The sequence below is a fragment of the Dermacentor variabilis genome, chromosome 9 (genome assembly GCF_050947875.1).
Source record: "Dermacentor variabilis isolate Ectoservices chromosome 9, ASM5094787v1, whole genome shotgun sequence".
Classification (NCBI taxonomy): domain Eukaryota; kingdom Metazoa; phylum Arthropoda; class Arachnida; order Ixodida; family Ixodidae; genus Dermacentor; species Dermacentor variabilis.
Window position 1 is genome coordinate 64,145,191 of NC_134576.1, and position 17,015 is coordinate 64,162,205.

At 47.8% G+C, this 17,015-nt stretch overlaps 1 protein-coding gene across 1 annotated transcript in view; it reads left to right on the forward strand.

The window, feature by feature from the left end:
* Positions 1 to 16,679, forward strand: part of LOC142558383 (uncharacterized) — a 72,275-nt gene extending 55,596 nt beyond the window's left edge. Inside the window, exons 7-8 of the mRNA XM_075670526.1 lie at positions 7,034 to 7,276; positions 16,538 to 16,679. Of these exons, the coding sequence (XP_075526641.1) occupies positions 7,034 to 7,276; positions 16,538 to 16,679 (385 nt within the window). The remainder of the gene's footprint in view (positions 1 to 7,033; positions 7,277 to 16,537) is intronic.
* Positions 16,680 to 17,015: the final 336 nt, after the last annotated feature.

A 17,015-nucleotide genomic window follows, 5' to 3' on the forward strand; every position in this document is an offset into this window, starting at 1 on the left:
GTATTCCATATTTTAGAACAAAGATGTGTCATGGTTTTTTTATTCCTAAAACCAGCGCCGACTGGAACGACCTTCCTCCCTCCATCGCTGCCATTTCTGACGTTGGCATTTTCAAGACTGCTGTATTTTCTGCCGTTTTGTAATACCTATTATTGTGTAATTGTATACTTTTTTTCGCTTACCACTCCTTTCTGTAATGCCTTCGGGCCAGGAAAGTATCGAAATAAATAAATTCGCCACTGATCACGAAAGACAACTCTCGTGGAGATATCCTGTGGGCCACTTGGAAGGATCGAGTTAGCGGTTCTAAAGTTTCACATTCAGAAACTTATTTTTGGCGGATCTCAACTGTCCGCCCTGCACAGAAGCAACACAGCACAAAGTCTGCTCAGAAGTTTGCAGAAAAGCCGTACGATACGACCAAACGCAACACACAGCGAGACACATGGTGCGATTCTGCGAGCCATCTGCTCTACGACCGTTCGCAGGTTCTCGAAGAGATCCGCCAAATGCGGCGTCGAATCGCACGCCTCGGATGCTACCAACTTCCTCGACATTGTCGCGCGGCTGCCGCATTAGCCGGACGACCGCAGCCAATGACAGCACCGGTAGCGTGAGCGTCATCGCCATGTGGTAGACCCGGCGGGGAGAGGCCGCTGAGCGAGGGCCTCGTCGCTCCGGTCGTGCCTGTATCTTTATTTTTTCCGTTGTCTAAACGCTGACCTCTTTCGCCGCTGACGCCGGCACATAGATTTGCTACAACTTGTTTCTGACACGAAATAGCGTAGACTAAAGAGACCTCTAAAGAGTGCGTGTTGTGAAACGTAGCACGAAATAGGAAATCATTGGCGTGATTTCTACTTGGAAGCGCTCAGCGCAGACGCTGCAGCAATCGTCTATGCGAAGCGGCTCGCCCGATTGGCGTGTTTGCTCATCGCTACTAATGCCGTCGGGAAAACTAATCGTATTTTCACTTAAGAGCAACATCAATGTTCGAGACATTGATTCTGATGACGAATTTAGGCGCTTTATTACGAGCTGCGGAAGCATCGCAAGGTCTCTCGGCGCAGGATTGACGGCCGCCGAGCTAGGCCTACACCATCTCAGAGATCGCAAGCTCACCTGGCATGCTCGTTCCCTTCCGTCAACGCCGATGAAATCAAATGTATTGCAATTTAGGTGCGGCATAACTGTGCACCCGTTGTGCCGGCCAACGTAGACGCTTCGTGATACGAGCTGCAAGCGATCGTGTCGCTAGCGCCACCCGTGTCGGATTCGACGTCCGACCGAGCTATGCCTGCCGGCTCCTAGCCATCGGCGGCTGTCGACGGAGCCGACACTGCGGACGCGGTCTTGCGGAAATACGTCTACGGTGTTCGCATAGACGTGTTTATATTGTCATCGTTTGTTTCAAACGAGATAGCTATGAAAATACGTTTGCTCGCACTTCCACGTGCAAGCTTCCACGCAGGGGCACCGGTTCATGACGGACCTACGTCCACTCTGTTGTTCGTATCATGTGTCCCGAATCGTTGTATGCGGCAAGTCGGACCCGTCGCGTCGTACGACGGATAGCACGCAAAACCGCACGATGTGTCTCTTGCTTTAGTCCATCAACTATCACTTACCTCTTTATAGGTGTAGGACGTACATGCACCTCTGAGATGGAGACCCAAAGTGCACGAAGAAAATGTTACCTGGAACGTTCAAGCTAGAAAACGTTCAGGGAAAATGCGCGAACTGATCACGGAGCGCACCCCAGATGACCACAAGGGCGAAAAGATCCAATGAAAAGGTGGCGATTAGCCATGGGACCGTCTATGCGCAAAGCAACGCAAAGCGTGCCTGCAACAGAGAGGGGCGATTCAAATAATTCAGTCACGCCTTGCGGCGGGTGGTAATGAGCACCTGTACTGGTGATCTGCCTACTGCTTTGTGACATTTCCTTCCCATGTACTTGTGCAGTTTCCGTCGTTCATTGCAACGTCTCTATTGTCTTCATTGGAAATTTGATCTGAGTGTGGCAGCTTCATGCTACTGTTGGACATGTCTTTACGGAAGAGCGTGCCCTGAAGGTAGCCACAGAAGGTACTTCCCATTCTGCTATATGATCACGTAGTACGTGTTTGTTTGTGTATGTTGGTCCCACATATATCCGGTATGGGCCATACCATTGAATATGGACTTGGGACATCCGTAGGATAAATTTTTAGGATTTTTTAGATCCCAGAAGTTCATTTGTGTGGATGTCCGAAGGATGTCTTAAATGAAACGCCCAGAAGTTACTGTCCTCAACTGGACGCCCTAACCAGGACTTCACTGTTTTATCCGGGACTAACACGGCTATAATCCGGATGCCCAAAGGATACTCATGGTCCATTGGGTAGTCGGTGTAGCGGGGTCCATACCCAAACTCACCCTCCGCGCTGGTATTCCACGTAGCATCATCGACGATTGTAGTGTTATCTGTCCGTCTTTTATGGTATTTATGCGCAAACGGGGAAATTGTTTTGCCTCCTTGGCGTGCTGTAGATAGCCGGCGAAGTCAAGATTTGGCGTCAAAATTCGGCGTCGTTGGGGTCCTTCCTTGTAAACCAGATTGAATGGTGGGATCTGCGTTGTTTCGTGTCCTGTCGTGTTCTATTTGAAGGTTACGTACAGAACGGTGTCACGTTTTGTGCCGGACGTCAACATACATCCCTGGCAAGGCAGCGAAGGTTCCTGTTCAGCCACTGCGGAAGACCATTCGTCCGCTGGTACTAATACTACACAATTCGTGCAATATTAGTAGTTGGCAGTGGCAATGATTAGCAGTAGTTTGCAGTGGGTAAGCTTGGTCTCCGGCTCAATGGGCTGTTGCAGCACAATGGAGGACGCTGGGGCTGCCATTGTGGTTGTTGATTTGGCCACGATCTTCGTGGTCACCTCAAGTGGATGTCCGTGCTCCGTGGGCAAGTTCGTAGCCTTCGGCTTGCCCGATGGTATGAGGCAACGCTGTTGCGTTTCTCTGGGTGTGGGTTTGGTGGAGGTGTCCGGTACAGCACGGAAAAGCACCACTACAATATGTCACGTTGTGTCAGGGTAGCTCTGGTCATGAATAGTAATTCTTGTCGTGCGCATGCAGTTGGTGTTACCTGCTATCCTCAAGCTGTGCGAATTTGACACCCTTCCGATGCAGTCTTTTTGGGACTTTTTTGAACCCTGTGGTGATGGGGCCAGCGAGAACCTTCGAAGTCATTGGTTCTTTGTCTTGGTTTGCAGTTCTTGGCATCGGCAGACGGCTGTGCCGCATTGACATGTTTCTAATACGTGGCGTCTCCAAATCTTGTTTTGTCGGCGTATGCTTGGCTTCCAGGCTTCGTCGGGATCGCGGCGTGTCTTTGCTACGTCGTTGACATAGACCTTGAAGCATCGTCGGCTGAGGATCTTCGGCATTTCGCCGTACAGCAACCGCACCAGCATCCGTTGCTGCTTTTAGTTTGTGCATAAGTGCTAAGGGACTCTTAACTGGATGGGCCAGAGTGCTTCAGTCGTCCCGGTGACAGGTGCCTGGTGAAGGCTAACGCGACGGTCACTGTGGGGTTCCACTCAGTGGCGGCAAGATACGAGGGTCGTTTGATAAGTATGGTAAAAATACAAAAGATGACGCTACAATTATGTTTTCTTCTAGGAGGCGCGCGTGAAGCACACTTCATATGGCGGCAGAACTTGTGTATGCTGGTAACGACAGTTAGTAAGCTTTTATCAGCCATTGGCACTGAGCTCTGTGGTGATTCCTGCCAAAATGGAAAAAGATGAATCCCGAACGGTGATAATTTTTATTTAAAATACTGCACTGCTGCCCAAATTAAAGCCTAGTTGAGCGAAGTTCCTGGAGGCTCTGCACCATCACTAAAGACTATTTACTACTGGATAAATGAATTCAAACATGGCGAACTTGACGCAAGATGAGGTGCGCCATAAATGGTATAGAAAATTCATTGAATTTCCCTGGAAGACAACCGAGTGAATGTACTTGAGATAGCTGGTTTTATAGGCATCTCGCAAGAGAGAGATCACAATATTCTTCACGAGAAATTGCAGATGAAAAAGGTCTGTGCGCACTGGGTTCCCGACTGCTGACTATCGACCAAAGGCGCATCACGTGCGCATCACATGCTTGATTGCAATCTGCAGGACTTTTGGCGTCAATTTGGGACGGTTGACGAGACGGGGATATACAACTGTCTAAACAGCAGTCAAAGCATTGGACTGGGCCTGATGATGGTGCGCTAAACAAGGCAAATACCATTTGTTCATTCGGAAAGGTGATGGTGACTGTCTTTTGGGATTCAGTAGGAATAGTCTGTGTGAACTACTTAAAAATTTCGAAACAATAACAGGCCCATATTATGCAACACTCATAAATAAAAAAAGAATTGCGCACTAAACGACCTTGGTTAGAAAAGCAAAAACTCCTCTTACACCAAGACAATGCTCTGCCTGACAGATCGCTGGTTGCAATGGCTAAATTGCACGAGTTCACTTCGAGGTTCTGCGTAATCCAACCTATTCTCCGGATTTGGACCCATGCACCTTTTTCCTCTTTGCGAACCTGCAGAATTCGTTTGGTGGAAAGAAATTTTCTTCAGTTCAAGAGGTTATCTCAGTCGCTGAGGGATAAAAAAATTGGAGCACCACTGGAAGAAGTGTGTGGAGCGGTAGGGAACTATGTCGCAAAATAAAATATTGTTTTCTGCAAACATGGTTGTTGTGGGCGTGCCATATTCACCGCAAACCTTCGTAGTCCGAAGTTGTGGTGTGAACATTGGTGGTGTACACTGCCGGCTTCTTCATTCTGATAACAGAGCGGGCGGTGGTTTAGAAGCGCGTCACACGTCTTCCTTGAGTACCTAGGCTGTGTGACGGGCGGGCGAGTTGGCGTTTGCAGCGGCGAACGACGGAAGTGCGGTGCTACCAGCCGTGGCGTGGCCGCGGAGAGCGAACGTGATTACAGGCTACGGCAGCGTAGGTCGTCGCTTCCGGCAGAGGTCGCGGTGATTCAGGGACTCAAGTGCCTGCTTGCTCTCTCTCGATTTCAGCACTGACATGTACCAGAATATTCTGATGGCCTCTCGGAGTCTCGTGCTTAGATTTCACTGTTCGGCAAAAGGACGTGACCTTTCGGTTGCCAGGCGCGCATCTCCAGTGTCATGTGGACACCAGTGCAAGACAATGCTTTCCCCCGGCAGATCACTTGTTGCAATGGCCAAATTGCCCGAGTTCACTTCGAGGTTGTGCGTAATCCACCCTATCCTCGGATTTCGCCTCATGCGCCGTTTTCTTCTTTGCAAACCTGCAGAATTGGTTGGGTGGAAAGAAATTTTCATCAGGTCAAGAGGTGATCTCTGTGGTAAATCACTACTTCAAGCGCCTCAAGTCGTCCTTGTTTGCTAAGGGATAAAAAAAATGGAGCACCACTGGAAGTGTGTCGAGCGGTAGGGAACCATGTTGATAAATGAAATATTGTTTCTGCAAACATGGTTGTTGTAGCCGTGCCACAACAACCATAAATGTGTGGAATAATGTGGATTACGCACAGCCTTAAAATGCGCTCATGCAATTTGGCCATTGCAACAAGCGATTTGTCGCGCAGAACATTCTCTTGAACGGGTGTCGAGATGACGCTGGAAACGCGCGCCTGGTAATGGAAAGGCCATGTGCTTTCGCCAAAGAGGTAAATCTAAGCACTAGGCTCCGACGAGCTCGGAGAAACCATGAGTTCTGGTACGCGTGCACTCGCAACGTTCTCGTTTGGGAATTATGCAAACGATTCCAGTATCGCTTCAGGCCTTTCTTTGCTGGTGACGTTCTTGAACGTGTTCAAGAAGGAGTTGTGGAAGTGGTACGACGTTATAAACATGACGCAAGTATTTCGAACCATGTCCTGGCGACGTCATCTAAGGGAAGTATACATTCCGCAGCTTGCCGTTGGAGTTTCAGTTGTTGAATGTGCCGACCCTTTCCAATGTTTCCAGCCGCTTTTCCGGGTCTTCAAACAATGATCCGCACAAGGTCTGTGGCTCCTTGTGCTGTTACACCATGATGATAGACGCTGGGGCTGCATTGTGATTGTTCACTGAGCTGCGGTATTACTATTGGGCTTGCTCGCTGGTACGGGGCGACGCTGCTGTGGCTTTCTAGGTGTTGGTTTTCGCATAACAAAGTTAAGTGCAATTTGGTGACGCAGTCTCCTTTGAGAAATTTGTGGTGACGCTCTCTCTACAAACATTTCTGCGCAGCTTCTGCCTCGTCATCGTCCACCCCGGGGAAGGATGGTTTTGTGTTGCGATGTGTAGCCGATAAAGAACACCGCCACCGCAGCGTCAGCGCCTACCACCGGTGACAGGGATGAGACAAAAAGCATACATCTCCATTCTCCTAGTCCCTCCGCTTGGCGCAGTGCGTTATTGAAGTAGTTGAATTTGTGAGATGTTGCATTGACTGAGGAAGCAAACCCAACAAAGAAAAAGGACAACGGTTTATTGCCTCAGTGCGTGGCTTGAAAAATTCACAGCCACACAGCTACGGCCTGGTCAAAGCACAAATAAGTACGGGCGAAGCGCCGATACGATCACCTGCTACTGCCGCTACTGAGGCAAAAAACCGTTGTCCGTTTTCTATGTTGGGATTCCTTGCTCAGTCAGTGCAACATCTCACAAATTTAATTACATCAATAACGCACTGGGTCAAGCGGAGGGACTAGAAGAATGGGGATGTATGCTGTACTTCCGCACACGTGCGTGCGCGCGTGGCGTCGGTAGCTTGTGTTCGTGGTGCTTGTGAAAGGTCGTCTAGGAACCGCACCAGCTTCGCAGCACATCCACCTTCACAAGGTGAAATGAAGGCAATTTATTTTGCAGCGTTTTGAGGTCTTTCACGCACAAAAAGAGACTGAATTTATGTGGTGTGTGCGTCGTCCCCTAAATTTTGCCAAGCGCTCGGGTATCTCGGCAGGACTGTAATCAATATTAATTGTCATCTATGCTCGCAGGATCCAAGAAGCCCAGGAGACGTTTCGTGACAAAAAGCAGGCGTCCTCCACCTTGGGTTGCATCTACCACTTCTGCAATACCGTGGACGCGGCAGTCATGCGACCCTGCAGAGGGTTGTATGCAAACGTGACACTTATCTTCAAGCTCATGGGGGACAATGGATGCATAATTAACTTTCATCTACGGCCTGTTCAAAGCACAAATAAAGCGAAACACTGGTGGGTCGTGAAGTGTGGCTTTTCGTGGGTGCTCTTGATGGCTTTTCATGAAATGCACAATTGAGTGACTAGGAATCAATTCAAAGATAGTCGACAAAGTTCAAACAAGTGACAAAGCTTTAAAGTATGACAGCCATATTCAAAAATGCGAACCTCCGATGCCATGCAAGGACGCTCCTCAGATATATTATGAACTAGTGGCATATTCGGGCTAAAAGTCAGTTTCGCACGTAAGGCTCGTAGATTTTTCACCCGTATAAACTTGTGTGTATAAGAATTCCCTGACTTGTCACACACGCAGAAGCAAACATTAACACATCTCGCTCGATGACCGCGGAAGCTTGCTGCCAGAACTGTAATGCAGAAGCGATTAGCGAATTTACCTTCGCGCTGCCTCTAGCTTCAAAGTGAACTAAGCGGAGCGACGAAAGCACAGCGAGGAGAAGGCGAGCGGCTCTAGCCAATTAGCATCGGCCGAAATTGACTGTCCACTATGTGGACTCTTACAGAATACCGCCCCCCTCCCTGGCCACCCCCAGGCGCGATCACTACAGGAGTCATCTAATTTAAGTCAAGCATGTTCTTCAACTTAAGTTGCGCTCTTGAATACGGCAACCATTTTTTAACGTGATGGAAAGCTTGCTGGTCACAGTGGCTAATCATGAAGTGGTAACGCGGAAAACGCCATGGAACATTTTTATCAATTTTTCCATCTGAAATTCACTGGAAGCATGCTAAAAACGGTGGTATGTGAGTCCGCTGTCAGTGGGAGCCAGAAAAGTGGGGCCATAACTGAGAAAGTATGGCTTTCATCAAGTCGCTGTTCCTGCGATTGATGTTTTCTGAACTCTATATCTGCGATAACAGCCACGTGTTTTCATGGTTTTCGGTACAAATGCTGCGCATTCATTCAGTCAAACGAAAACGAAACGACGCTCTTACAGGTGACGCAGTTCAGCGTATTGCCATAGCCATGCGTGCGCTTTCAATTTCCGACGCGTATAGTAAGGCCCCATCGTCCAATTATAAAGCACCGGAATGTTTAGCAATAATTATGTTGTACTTAATAACAACCGAATCACTGTAATCTCATAGACTATATACGAAGTACCAAGATTTCACCGCCAGACCCCGCCACTCACTGGTTTTTGAGACTTTCTTTGCCAATTTAAAGTTCGAATTCCTACATAAACCGTGAACACCGTGCTGGATCCTATCACTAAAAATCCGAGCCACTTCATTTCCATGAAAGTCGCATGGCACATTCTGGCCAGTTGTCAGTCCCTTCATATATCCCCTGGTGGTCAAACTTTATCTGGACCCACATTACGGCTTGACCCATAATCAAATAGTGGTTTTGGCACATAAGGGCCCAGAATTGAATTCATTTCTTATCTACTCGTACATAGATTCCTACTCGGCGAATTCATTAGCTCTCAAATAGTGCCGTTTAAGGCTGTGTCACCAACAGAATCATAAACTTACATAATGAAATCGCAGGCTGAGCGCATAGAACGTGTTCGCAAAGCGCAGTTTACGTCGTGCTCTCGCTGTACGAGCGCCTTAACCGCTGTAATTAAGTTTGCCCGTTGCATGCGAAATTTCTGCAGAATTAAAGGGCCGAGGCCTGTCTAGGACATAGCGCGTGTACACTGCGTAGTAATCCTGCACTCAAAAAGTAAACGCTCGAACTTAACCTTTAGGAAAATAGTGTGGATATCTAGTAGGCATTCCATCGTAGTCCTGTTGCTCTATCAACAAAATCTTTGTTGAAATATCAGTGTTCCATCGTTGTAGATTTGTTGATCATGATTACTAAGTGGCCACCGTGGAACCACTCTAATTTAATTTACCAATTATTGTATTGATTTCATATAGAATTGCCATGGAAAAAACATCGTATTTCCGTGAAATTTATTGTGGAATGCCACGTTGAATTTATGGATTTTAAAGTGGAATTCAAAGTGAAATTATTGGATTGTAAAGTGGAATGCAACATGAAATTAACGAATCTTGATATTCCCCACTGAGGCATTGCTGGGCCTTGGACATTTCCAAGGCGCATTTTTTAGCTTTGCATTCCACGATCTCCTTCCCTGTAATGTTATGGGAAGGAAACAACTACGCGATTAAGAAAAAGTACCTGAATCATTTTTTTATACAATAGTTCAATAATGTATTCCTTCGGGCTCTTTCATTTGCCCTGCTAGCATTGAAGAGAGGCTGTTTTTAATGTATGACAAAATGTCCGACGGAAATTTGAGCATGTGTAGTCTGAAAAAGAAATACAGCGTAAGATTACCGATGCATACAAAATTTTCAAAGTTTGGGACAGGCACTACATTTAATAAAAGGACAACATATTGAGGTCCTATGCTATTCTTAAGTGCCAACCACACTGCGATGTAAGTCATAAAACATCGTGACAAACTCATTTCGCTATACTTTGTGTACTTTGAGCCTGGGTTTGCAGGTATCAGGTGTGCACCATAATGTTGTAAAGAGCAGAGAAAGACTGAAAATAAACATCTGCGTACTGGCGTCAAGCAGTTTGGCTCGCATGAAAAACAGGTCGGCGTGTTAGCATCTAGTAATCGATATTTTGTATAATTCATTTACACGTGCAATTGAGCATCTATATGACGAAGCCGGTAAAATCTCAGTCCGCTTGCGCTTTCCCGAATAGTGGACACGTGAAGCACTATTGTGGTATTATTCCGTTGGCGTGAGGTAATGGTCACAAACGCGTAGATGCTGGTGCCAATCGGATACCGTGGACCGGCGCTGCAGCCAATTCGCTCACATATTGGCCTTGCAGAGGAACACAATGTCGCAGCTTGACATGCCGCCGATCGCTACGTTTGCAACCCACAATGTAAGAGTGAACCATGGTGCTCGTGAAAAGACATATCGGGACCAACACAGACCACACAGCTCGCATCAACATGGAACACGTTGTAGCGCAAGGAGAGGACACTTCCTGCTGCCGGAAGTGTTTGGGTTTAGTGATAAATTGACCTTGATCATTTTCTGTCAGTTACTTTCTTTATTTTATTGAAAAAATACCATACATACCACTTAGAACGAACAACATTTGTTCACCCTAAAGTGGGAAAAAATTGTCAATGACACGCCTTGCGCAGCCAATCGGATAATCTCGCCCTACTGACGACGTATGGTCAGCACGCGTGAAGCGTGGCTGAATACTCAGAGGAGTGGCGCCACTGCAATTGGTAGCTATGTTCACAATTGAAACCTTATAATTAATTGCACGCTTTACGTGGAGACTCTAAATTCGTCACCTAAGGATCAGAAGGAACAGCCCCAAGGACCCGTTAGGTTTGAACAAAGTCGTTTCAGTGTCCCTTTTAGACTGCATAACGAAGCAGCAAATATAGCATGCCTAACTGGGAAGTGTGAGCCTGCCTTGAATCGTCAAAACGGAGTTTTCTTAACGAGATTTAGTGCGCGCAAGGCCATTTTGCCCGCGCATAAACGTGACTTCCATGTAGAAAAATTGTGCACTTGTTGCTAATAAAGCATTGGTAGAAGCTAGTGCTTGTGTGTGCCTACTTTCATTTCTTTCTGAGCAGTGTGCTCAAACTATCTTAAGTAAGGAAGTAAGGATCGTAGTTTTGCCGATTGTATAAATTGCAGTAACAATTCGCTTAATAATTAGCAAGCATGGTGTGACACGTGCGAAAAGACGCAAACGTGAGCAGATCTCAACATAACAGTTCTGTGGGAACCCGCAAGGTGGAGAGATAACTATTTTAGGGAAATAAGACATCCACGCAATCTTAGCAATCGCTACAAAGGAAACCCATACGGGTTCCTCGAAAGAAAAGCCTCAGAAGTGAACGAAAAATAGCCTTGGTCTTGGAGTCGAACCCAAGGCCACCGCCTTTCCGGGGCAGCCGCTCTAACATCTGAACTAACCAGGCGGTTTGGAGATGGCAGGGCGAAGTAGAATTTTTCAACAAATAGCCTTGCCTTGCCTGTCAACAACTTGTCTCGCCTGAATTGGTAAGAAGGAATTTACAGTGTTCTGCAGCTCAATAGGAGCAGTGAACAACAAAAAAAAAGATGTAAGCAAAGGGGATAAAATTCTTTGGAGATGATGGAAAGAAAGCAAGAAATTTTGTGCATTTAGTTGCAGCCCTTTAAGTCTTGTGGTAAACATGAGAACAAAATTCGTTGCCCACCTCGATGACTTACTTGTGGCTAGCTCTTCACCTGAACAGCATGCCGATCATGTGCGATTGCTTTTTACACGACTCCAGGAGCACGGCTTTACCATTACCATAGCAAAGCGTGTTTTCGGCGTCCGCAGTATCAAATTTCTTGGCCACCTCGTCATACCTGAAGGAGTCCAGCCTCTGGACGACAAAGTTCAAGCACGGCGCGATTTTCCTCGTCCAACTAGGCGTCGAAAACTGCGCGAGTGCCTAGGGCTACTGAACTATCCCCGTCGCTTCATAACTAATGCGGCTCGCATTGTTCTACCACCGACCGACATACTCAAGTAAATTGAAGCACCGTCAGCCCCTCCCGAGTGAACAAGTGCAGTTGACGCAGCATGAGGAAGCCAAGAGTGCTCTGGCCAATGCAATAATGCTCGAGCATCTCTTACCCAACAGCACCAATGCGGCTGATCACCGATGCTTCCTCCAACGCCATTGGTGATCTCCTTCAGCAGTTCCTGCAAGACTTGTGGTGCCCTCTAGCCTTCTTCTCCCAGAAACTAAAGTCTGCCGAAACTCGCTACAGCACGGTCGACCGTGAACTTCTCGCCGTCTACCTCGGAATTTGGCCCTTTCGCCAGCAACTGCAAGTTAGAGTGTATTCCACGTGCTGGTCGACCATAAGCCACTGACATTTGCTTTACGTGGAAGCCACAGTGTTTATATATCCCGGCCGATTCGGCATCTGAGTTTCATTTCGGAGTTCACCGTAGACCTAAAGTACATTGAAGGCACCGTCAACGCTGCTGCCGACGCCCTTTCCCGCGTAAGGGACGTAACATCTGATGCGATTGCAGAGACACAGCGTAGTAACAATGAACTTGGCAAGTTGCATGCAAGCTCTAGTTATCGGTCGCTGTCCGAGGTACCGCTGCCCTTCTCCTCTAGTACAATTGTGTATGATGTGTCTTCTGGGGCCGTATAACGTAAAACTATTTCAATATGTTTTTATTCCAATCTCCTGACGTCAAATTTGCGTAACCGCCGACGCAAGCATCGGGCGGTGACCCTCAGGGTTGTCTGAACACACCAATCAAATGCTCCCCTCGTTCATAAGAGGTAAGTTTCATTTGCTTGAAAAACGAATAATATTGCGTCCAGTGAGCGGCTTGTCTTATCTAATTGGCTCACAAGAGGCCAGGAGCATGCTCAAGTGGAGAGGGATTCGATGGGGTCGAGCCACTGCACTGAACATCGATAACCGCATGAAGAGGGTAGTGCCAGCGTCTGCGATTGGTCCGCTTTCTCTTACTTAGCTTGCGGTGGCTCATCGACAATCCCGGCGGCATGCAACGGAAGCTTAAGAATGACGCTAAAACGGATCCTCAGCAAAGAAGAGATGGCAGAGCGAGGTCATAAAGGTGCCGAAACAGCTCGATAACATTATAAGGCCATGCAAAAAGTTTTATTGTATGCACACAAACCCATGCTCTCCGGCAAGTAAGAGTAGCCAGTGCCCGAGCGATCGGCGGCAGCTGTCTTTTATTCCTTTAGGAACGGGGCAGCCTGCGGCTATTAGGAAAAAAACAGTTTTGGTCGGCATAATAATGCCTCTAACGCGTATACGTCCCTTTGACGAGGTTAGTTTTCGCGGTTTTGTGACGTCGCATGAGAGGCAGGTGAAGTGGGTGCAGCTCGAAAACTTTTGACCAATAGCCGAGGGCTAATGGCGAAAAGGCGTCGAGTCAGAAATAACTATTTTAGTTTTGTTCGGTCAAATTATGCATAATCAATGTGTACACGTCATATCAGATGGGGAGCTATTGCGGTTTTCGTGACGTCTTGTGACAGACAGTTGAAATGGGGCTGGTCCAAAAACGTTTTTGTCCAATCGTGGTGGGCTGATTGCAAAATTGGAATAGAAAAGTTTGGAATAGTTTTACGTTATAGCGCCCCTGGCCACGCGTATCCGTTTGTGCCATTCCTCACATCCTCGTTAGATCTTCACTAAACTGCACGAAGCAAGCCACCCTAGCATCTGCGCCACTGAATGCCTGAGTGCCTTTCGTTTTGTGTGGCCCGGAGTCAACAAGGACGTCCGCCGCTGGGCTCATGAATGCTTGTGGTGTCAACATGCGAAGACGGCGCGACGCACCAAGTCTCCCCTTCAAACCTTCCGCTCGCCAGACTGACGCCTTGTCCATTGCGCATTGGCATCGTCGGTCCGCACTCGTCCTCGCGTGGGAAGCGCTGTATTTTCACTTTTGTTGATTGCTATACACGCTGGTCTGAGGCGTTCTCGCTTCACGATATCACGGCATCCACCGTAGCATGATTTTTCGTATCCGGATGGATCTCTCGCCCCTGCTGCCCCACTATTCATACTATGGACCGTGACCGTGAGTTTGACTCCAAAATATTCAGAACACTGACACGTATGCTCGGTGTAAGGCACGTCCACACAACGGCATACTAGCCCTCCACAAATGGAATGGTCGAACAACTGCACCGACAGTTGAAGGCTACACTAATCGCTCGCGACGCCCGAACTTCATGGGTTGACGAGCTTCCCCTCGTGATGCTTGGAATTCGTTCGCTGGTTAAAGAAGACTTCAGGTGCATGGCACCTCTCTCAGCTTGCTCGCTGAATCTTCGCCCCAGCCCCTGCCCCGCCTTGACACCGCTTGACTACATCGAGCAGCTTCGGTTCCTGCGTCAACGTCTGAGACCAATGCCCGCGCCACAACCGTCCAACTACAATGTCTTCGTAAGCAGAGACCTTGCTTCGTCAAGACGCGTCTTTGTCTGACGCGAGGTGCTTGGGCCTGGTTGCTGGGCAGACTGGTTGCTACTAAGTGTCACAGCCCTTTGCTCATATTTTGCTGCGAATTGTATGAAATGCGAATGCAAATTGTTTTCAGGACACACCAGTTGAGTTCAAACAACAACACAGAGTAACCCAAGAAATAGTTTAAGCCTCCAAAGCAAAAACTGTCACTCTTAAGAAATGGCCTCTCTAATACCATTTTAATACAATTCGCAGATTAGCACATGTTTTCGTATGACGTTGTGGATTGTTCTACAGAACGATGCTGTGGCTTGTTAGGCACTGGTGTTTTCATGTTCAGGCTCTCTTTTGTAGCTATAACTACAACTGTTAACAAATATTTTTTTGTAACGAACGCTCGGAGGCAGTGCCTGTCAGCTCCTATTTTAACCTGTTTTTCATTTGATCTGTGCATTTACACCAAACATAAAGTTCAATAATATCAGTGCTCAGAACAACAAAAGTACACACCTGTGTAACGATTCTGTTGAGATCGTTGGAGTGGTCAGCCACAGAATGCAGCACAACTAGAATGGAATCCTGAGTGAGAGCAAGATAACGAGCATCGTAAGATGCGGATCACAATATTTTGTTCTGTGAGCCTTTTAGCAGTACATTCACTTGTATGTAGAAGAGTTTTGCATAAAGCTGAGCAAGGTTAATCAATGTCTCGCCCTGGCACTCGCAGCCTCTACTACTCATGGCAATGGTGGTAAATATGGCACATTCTATCAAGTGCAACTTTTGCGGGTTACATGAATTCAAAAGAACTTAGGTCCACATAATGCATTGCACCTGTGGTTAGAAGGATGTGCTACATCCAGCACCAAAGCCACGAGTGGCACTGCCTTACACTTACAGAGCCAGACTTACTAGGCACAAAAATGGTCAACAAAGTGAACAGAAGGTGACCTGCCGCTGTAACTCAATTATGCAAAGATTGCATGCATCATGCAGATGTGAATGCAGTTCCCATGAGCAGCGTGTTGTCGTTTGGTCCAATTCACTTCCATTCCTCTTTTTTTATATTCATTATATGCTGGTGCCTGATGGTAATGACCAACAAAAGATTGCCGTTACGTTATTTGCTAATGTGACATTTGAACGCAGTTCCTGCGCTGTTTCGGTTTTTCGATATATTGAGGCGAGGAATTCGATCAAGACATGTATGTACAGCTACTGGCTACTTTTCATTCTTCCCACATATTCCTTCTTCAATAAACACTCCACTTCTAGTTCTTGATTGTCATCAAGGAAGCCATCTGGTCAGAGAAATAGATGGATATATGCTCGACTTGCTGCACCAGTGCCCGGTTTGGCGTAGCGTATCTCTGAATTCAGGCGGTGTCAGCTCTGGGCCTCTTCACGGGCAGCTCGTTTAGTAGAAGCGGCAGACGAAGGGTTTCCACCGGTTGCCTCGTTTGTGACTCAGAAAGAACTGGCTGAGAACATACTATCTATATAGGCCGACCGATTTTATTATAATAAAAATCGTCTGTGAGCCTCGGACAGTCCTTCTCGTGCGGGACATTTCGCTCCAGTCGCCGCAAACGGAGCGTAGCTTGGCGCAACTACCGTGCTTATCGGGAGGTCGTGGGAGGCAGCGCGTAGGCGCATAGGAACTTGGCGCTGCGAAGAGATGGCAGTGACTGACTGACGCTGCTGACGCTGCTAGCGAGTGAACTGAAGGTGGCTCAGTGTTGCGGCTTCGGAAGCGCGCACCGTGATCCGCTGATAGGGAGGCGGCACATCGGCAACCGGAGAACACCGCTCGCTGTCGCGCGGTTACCGCTACGGAGGAGGGGAGAGGGGTACATGTAGTGGCGAATGACGGCGGCTATACGCGTAGTGCGCGCCGATGGACGCGCCACTGGTGGTGGCCTTGCGCAGAACACACGGGACAGGAGCCAGCCGCGCGCCGTAGTTTGTTGTGTCGTTGACAGTGCTTCTCTGTCTTAGTCACGTTTTTAGAGCAAAATGGGCAACGCCCTTCGCATGTGTGGGGTGGCCAAAGCTTCAAGGAATGTCGGAGAAGAATTGTTGCCGTGTGGGGGGCTTAAATGCCGGCGAAAACGTGCCGGTGATACGGTTCTGATCATTCCCCGCGAAGCCTCATCAGCGGGAGCAACGGTAGCAATGGTTCGTCGCTTCGGGGAGAAATTTATTGTTCTCATCCTTTCCTTTGTCGCGTCGGTGTTTTTTTTCCACTCGATCATAGTTATACCCGTGTCACACGGGCAACTCGGATCTCCTTCAAACTTCCTTCCCTTAAAGGACCGCAAGGGAGTTTCACGGAGGAGCGAAGGAAGCGATCGAGGCTCACGCCGTGCGCGAGAGATGGAACCAGGAGCGCTTGGAGCTAGAGCAGCGTGCTGGCCTCGGCTTCGGAGCTTGTTACGGCGAGGCACAACGGTGATGCCAAACGCAGGAACTGGCGCAATAGAGCTGCGCTCTAAAATTAAGCACCTCAGTTGCCATTCTTGTTATGCGCCATGCTGTAAAGTCATGCAAATGCACCTAAGTCACTTCAGAGTAAACTTCAACCATATTGTTTCAACAGTATACTTTGCTTCACTACACCTTACCGTACTGATAATTCTAGACAATGCCTTACAGGAAAGCCTCACATAATGACACCTCCTATTAAGATTGCACAGTCTATGGCTTCATAATGTGTACATACACACTTTATACATGACTACGACAAAAATATAAGTTACGGTTTTAATACGCACACTTGGGATACTGCATA